The 6196-nt window shown below is 42.4% G+C and overlaps 1 protein-coding gene across 1 annotated transcript; it reads left to right on the top strand.

The window, feature by feature from the left end:
* The first annotated feature begins 1170 nt into the window (after positions 1–1170).
* On the top strand, positions 1171–6179 carry LOC110983085 (putative G protein-coupled receptor No18). The gene has a single exon (XM_087145230.1). The coding sequence runs from the start codon at positions 2340–2342 to the stop codon at positions 3468–3470; it is 1131 nt and encodes a 376-aa protein (XP_087001356.1). The 5' UTR covers positions 1171–2339; the 3' UTR covers positions 3471–6179.
* Positions 6180–6196: the final 17 nt, after the last annotated feature.

Genomic DNA, 6196 nt, shown 5'->3' with positions numbered 1-6196 from the left:
CCACGTCAGTAACAATGTCTTACTCTTAGGAAGTTGGTCAAATCTGTATTGTGCGAGCGCACATTAGCATAATACTAATTACCGAAAATGGGTTACTTGGGAGACATTCCCATAAGAATGTGCACAAACTTTACTGTCCCATAATTAAATATTCCCTAATTCTAATCTGAACCAAACTTTGTATGTTTTCAATGTAGACCCTAGCTAATCTATCATCTCTCAAAATTTGGACAATAAAATTCGGTCTCCTTCTGGTAGATGGGGCATTAAGGAGACATTGAAATGTCTCCCTAATGACCGATGTCTCCCTAAGGTCGAAATGTTTACCACAAAATGTCTCCCTAATGACCCATTTGTAAGAATACATCACACTGTTGTTACTTCGAATACTTCGAGAAGACCATTATTCAACCAAAATGGGACCTGCTATTTCAAGCTTCTTTTCGCCATGCCTTTCTAGTGAGCTTGAACCGCACAGAGGACGCCTGCTCTTTTACGGCTCACTGATTATTGTAAACACGTGCATCAACGCTCGCCCACATGTACATGTATGTACTGGGCGGTCAGAACATGCATTCGTGCAAATAGCGCCTGTTCGTGAACAAACATGTTTCAAATCATGTTAACTGCCTTTTAAAACTTCAAGCCACTATCTATGTGTACTTGGTTTATAAAAAAATATACAAATCAATACGTTTTGCTTCTGGACCAAGTGCATACAACATTCTGCTTGTAGCAAGGATATCGTCAAGTCCCAATCTGTGTTGTTCGTTGTTTTTATTCCTGATAAAACAAGGCTCCTTTTATGACGAGGCAAATCTGCAAAAGTCCAAGAGACCTCTTATTAATGAGGTTCGACTGTACTTTTTAATGACATTAAGGGAACTGAAATTAATTCCAATATAAAAAAGGTTGAAATCCGTATTTAACAACAATGCCAAACCCTAAATGGTGTTTCTTCGCTTTATCTGTTTTCAATGTATAACTGGTCTTTTTAATGTATATCTTGAGGATGTCTCATTTTTTAAATTAAATGGGTGTTCTCACTTGTTTGTTTTAATTTTTACAGTTCAAGTGGGTATTAACCTTTCCAATGTTTACTTTGAGGATGTCTGATGCATTTTTAGTATTTTATTTTAAATATTTTTTTGCACTCAAATCATGTTTAATTCAACTAATAGCTGCCACACACGATAATAATAAACCGACATGTTAGTGTTAAAGAGGGTCGGGAAAAATCAGACTGTGCTGGAACAATTACACAAGGAAAAGGGCATTTTGACATAGAGTACGATATCTACGAATATTCACAAGACATGATTTGAAGTGTGATACGGTTATGAATAATGTTCCATTGACTCAGATTTTCGAGCCACACAGACACTGGTTCATGAAGGACAAAACCTCGCATGCGCAAGAGCAAAGCAGCTTCATGGAGGGGTGGGGCGAGGCGGCGCGCACGTTTCGTAGGTTCGTGAATGCAGTCGTAGTACACATACGATGTCTTGTGACTCTATGGGTATAAAGCTCTCTTATCGATCTCTTCAGTTTTAAGTCGTTTCCGTCATTTTAACGACACCTTCCTGCGGCCAGAACCAATGTGGTAAATTCAGCATCAGTTTGCTTTGAGATGTACGTGTACAAGCTTTCGTTCAGTAAGGTTATTACATTAATGCATCATTTTCCACCAAATAAATAGGGATAATTATTTTCATTTCATGAAACACAACTCAGGTGTTGAAACAATGAAAGCCTTGTCATCATATGAGTTAACCGGCGAAGTTAATTACTACTTTACAAGGAAATTGCAGTGAGGTTTAATGGTGTTTGCCGTGTACTGTCACTGTTGGACGTATGGAGACAAGTTATTGCGGATATAGAAAACAGCCCGATGGAGAGACAGAACCAGGTAATCGATTTTCGACGTTGAGCTAAATGTGTTTTAGGCCGGACCGTAATTTAGTTTCATGATAAGCTTCGGTCATTACTGACCAAAACAGAGCTATTTGCGGAGATAATGCAGCAAGCAAAGAAGCCGAGGAATGATTGATTTGAACCCTTGGCCCTCGCTGTGAGGGCTCCGCTCGAGGGAACTGAAAGACACCGTCCATCAGCAACACTGCAGATATTCCTTTTGAGAAATTAATGTCTTCTCAGTCCAATGCAAGAAATCTCCTTTTTAGACCGAAATGTCGCCTTGTGCATAATGCATCTATAAGAGACCTGTTAGATTTCGAATTGTCGTATTGATTTAGCGGACTCAATCTATATGCGCTGCAGTACCCTGGATTCCCACAACACAACGTACTGCAGTCCTAAATCCAACATTCGGCACTGTGATGGAGGATGCTCCAGCGACGGAAAATCCGGACTCTGTCGGAGCATCGTCGGTTTTCGGTGCACCGGCCCTGCTGCTCGTCATCCTCGCTGGCATTCTGGGCAACGTCTTGGTGTGCGTCGCCGTCATCCAATTCAGGAACCTCCGGACAGTGGCCAATTCCTACGTGGTGTCGCTGGCCGTGGCGGACGTGCTGGTGTGTACAGCTGTCATGCCCTTGGCGCTCTACCTGGAGTTGACGGGGGGCATGTGGTTCCTCCCGGGCCCCCTGTGCAAGGTCTGGGGCGCTATGGATATCATGCTCTCGACCTCCTCCATCCTCCACTTGTGCACAATTTCCATCGATCGTTTCAACGCCATCACGAAGCCAATTAAATATGTGACCAGACGGACAGCCAAGATGGCCTTCGGGCGCATGGCGATAGTGTGGGTGCTCTCGGCGTTGGTCTCAGTTCCAGCTTTTGTACTCTTCCAGAAGGAAAATGACGCCTGCATCCTAGTAGACTCTACCAATGCGTATGCCTGGTGTTCCTCTTCAATATCCTTCTATATCCCATGTGTGGTCATCTTGATCGTGTACTTCAAAATTTACAGCGCGGCAAAGCGGCGGGCTCGACGGGTCATTAACCCGACTCCCCTTAGCACGGTCTCTGCAAACCCCAGGCTACAGCAGTCCGCGTCCCAGTCTTCCTTCCAAGACGGGGGGCAGTCAGATCGGTTGTCAAGCTCGGCGATCGAGGGGGCACCGGACAGCGCGATGCCCGGTCAGCCCGTTTCCCGCGGAATCCCCCTCCAGGGCGTCGTGCCGGTTGCGGCCATGTTGTCGATTCGAGCCAAAGCCCACTGTCGGATTTCACTGGCCCAAGAGCGTAAGGCGGCCCGGACCATCGCTATCGTGGTGGGCGCCTTCATCGTCTGCTGGCTTCCGTTCTTCATCCTGCACAGCATCTTCAACCCCGTGTGCACCTCTTGGCCAGAGGGACTGTCTTGCGAGGCTGTCCCTACATTGTACCGGATCTTCACTTGGGTGGGGTGGTGCAACTCCTCCTTGAACCCCATCATTTACACGATCTTCAATCGGGAGTTTCGTCAAGCTTTTAAGAAACTTCTGAGCTGCAGAAAGAGTCACTAATATTGTCAGCACTCTACCACGTGTCCCATCGCTGTAAGTAATGGAACACGAGGAAAACTTTTCAAGTTAGATTGATTTAGAAATCAACCTTACAAACGAATACCACTTTAAAAGGTATTACAGTCCTTCATTTGCAGTTATTGAGAAAATAACTGACGAAATTACTGGTATTTAGTTTAAAGATGGTTATGGGATTAACTCCTTGTGAAATTATTCTTCCTATAGCAAGCTTTCATTTTGAAGAAAGTACCCAAAGAAGGCCATTTCCCACAAAGTGTCTAAAGATGCACTTGTGGACATTGCCTCCAGTAATTTAGTTACTATAATTCGTCAATTTAGTGTTCGACATCACGTAGATGCCTTGAGCTGAACGAGAACCTGTCCCGGACCATGAAGTCGGGCAGAAATCGAAACATTACGCGGTAATTCTTGATTTGAAATCGACATCCTGGAATATTGTTTTTCTCTGCAAATACACAGCATTCACTGAGGCGAAACTTCACCAGCTTACGGTAGTTGTTATTATAAGACACACTTCTTTAGATTTTGAGCGCTTTGGTTGTCTCAAAGGTACAGAATGCACAAATGGACCTTTAAACCTTTAATCACAAACTTCAGCAACTGTTTCTCGTATTTCATAATTTATTGCTTTTTACATTGAGAATGCAAATCTGTACATGGACTCCAAATCCATAATGGAAAGTGACGATAAGCACACTGTTACTCGTTGTTGATTGCGATAATGTTGTTGATTAGGATGATGTTGTTGATGATGGTGGTGATAGTGGTGATGATGGGGATGACGATGATGATGCAGGAGGGAAAGAGGAGGTTCATGCCCCCCCCTCTATTTGATTTGGTTGTATTACCCTCTCCCTACAGGCCACTCTCACTACTTCTGAACCCAATTAATTCTATTGAAACGAGGGATAGTATTGTACGACAATGAAAAATAACTTTATAATAATTTAGCATTAAAACGCTGATTTAATTTGTCATGATCGAAAACACAGCACATAAAAAACTAGTCAAAATGACTGGAATCATGCGAATGTGATCTGCTTACTCACATTAACACACACACACACGGGGCAAATTGCTGTCTACACATGCAAAACAGTAAAATTAAATGAATAATACATTAGGTCCTACATATAATTTACGAAAACGATCAAAGGCAGTTTCAAATGACTGAAAAGTCTTGCAATCAGTCAAATTTCACACAATGTGTTGCAGGCCTACTGGACAAAAGACCAATGTGAATGGCCTTTGGTGTATGTATTGCAGCAACCGCGCATTGCTGGATGCCTCGCACGCCTTGAATAAAGACTCCTTCATCGTTCACAGGGTGAGGGTACACCACAAAGAAACAAATTTAATATCTAGCAAGATGTTTACTTCCTCGTTTTGTGTGTATTTTGGGTAAACGTGTATATACATTTCGTGCATGCCTAACAATGGTAGCCACCATTAATGAGTTCGACTCATCTGGAATATTTAACCCCAAATTAATTCCTTTTCGTAGCCGTTGTTGACAACTGAACTATGAAAAGGATTAGTGAAAATCGTTATTAACTAAGGCATAATTTGTCACGACTGACAACTTGAAATTAACTCTGAACTTTTGACGATACTTGTTCCTTGGCTTTGAAATAAATGACATAAATCATGAAATAAACGCCAGAGAGAAAGAGTACTAATAAGAAGAAATGGAATGATTTTTTTCCATTAATCTGGAGTGAATAAAAACTCGTGTAATGTATCTACCAGGTATTCTCTTTTCCCTTTTTTTGGGGGGGGGTTGGAAGGGAGGATAAAGAGGGTTTTGGAGCGAAGGTTCCAGTCGCGTCACATCTTTTTCAAAGACACGAAAACCAAAACTCATACGAAATGTAATCGAGCTTTATAATGACAAAAAGGCCCTCCAACGAAGTGCCTTGTGCCACACGGTTTGGATTATACTGTTGCAAAACAAAAACCTGAAATATCTATATTCCAAAGAGCCCCCCTCTTTCTTTTTGATTGCATTGCATTCGGCTGATCCAAAGCACTTATAGCAATATGGAAGCTGACGATTAAGAGCGCATAATATAGCCTTGTAAGGCCGGTAACCTTGCATTAAAGCCCGAGTGCCTGATCACTCTATAACCGTTGATAGTGGTTTTTCGAGGTCAAATGAGCAATTCGGGTAAAAAGACTAACAACTTAAATTGTCCACCTGCAGCGTGCGAGAGTTCTGACAATTCAATTTAATGATGAGACTGCCATCCTCACTCCCGGGACCTGCCGAGTAGCTGGTGTTCTGTTTCCAGACACTGGATCATTCTCATGTCTCAAGTCTTGGATTGCATCATAAGGCTCCCTGGGTGCGGAGGGGTGATTTGCCCAGGCAGTATTGTTTCTAGAAAGTTGTCCATCGGGAATCATATACGATGTATGAAACTTTTTCATCCATGCATAATAGGCCGACGTGTAAACTATAATGTCCTGGTGTTGAGAAATATGCACATCTAAAGGGGGATTAGTGAGGGCTTGGAGACGTACTTTGCAAAGCAGTTCTTCTAAAGGCACCCTTGTTTCTCATTCAATAATTTGATGTTGTCATTAAAGAGCATTTCAGGCAATTATAATTTTGTGCATATTCATGAGCACATGTATGGTGTCATTCGCGTGAGACATTCCAATGTTACAACTGTTTTAGCACTATTGCATTTGATATTAACTTA

The sequence above is a fragment of the Acanthaster planci genome, linkage group LG13 (assembly GCF_054643075.1).
Source record: "Acanthaster planci isolate LZ-2023a linkage group LG13, COTS_SCS, whole genome shotgun sequence".
Lineage (NCBI taxonomy): Eukaryota > Metazoa > Echinodermata > Asteroidea > Valvatida > Acanthasteridae > Acanthaster > Acanthaster planci.
Note: the sequence above shows the minus strand (reverse complement) of the source record. Positions and strands in the feature narration are given on the sequence as shown.

Excerpts from the sequence above, each read along its gene's own strand:
- LOC110983085 (XM_087145230.1), top strand. The coding sequence starts at position 2,340 with ATGGAGGATGCTCCAGCGACGGAAAATCCGGACTCTGTCGGAGCATCG.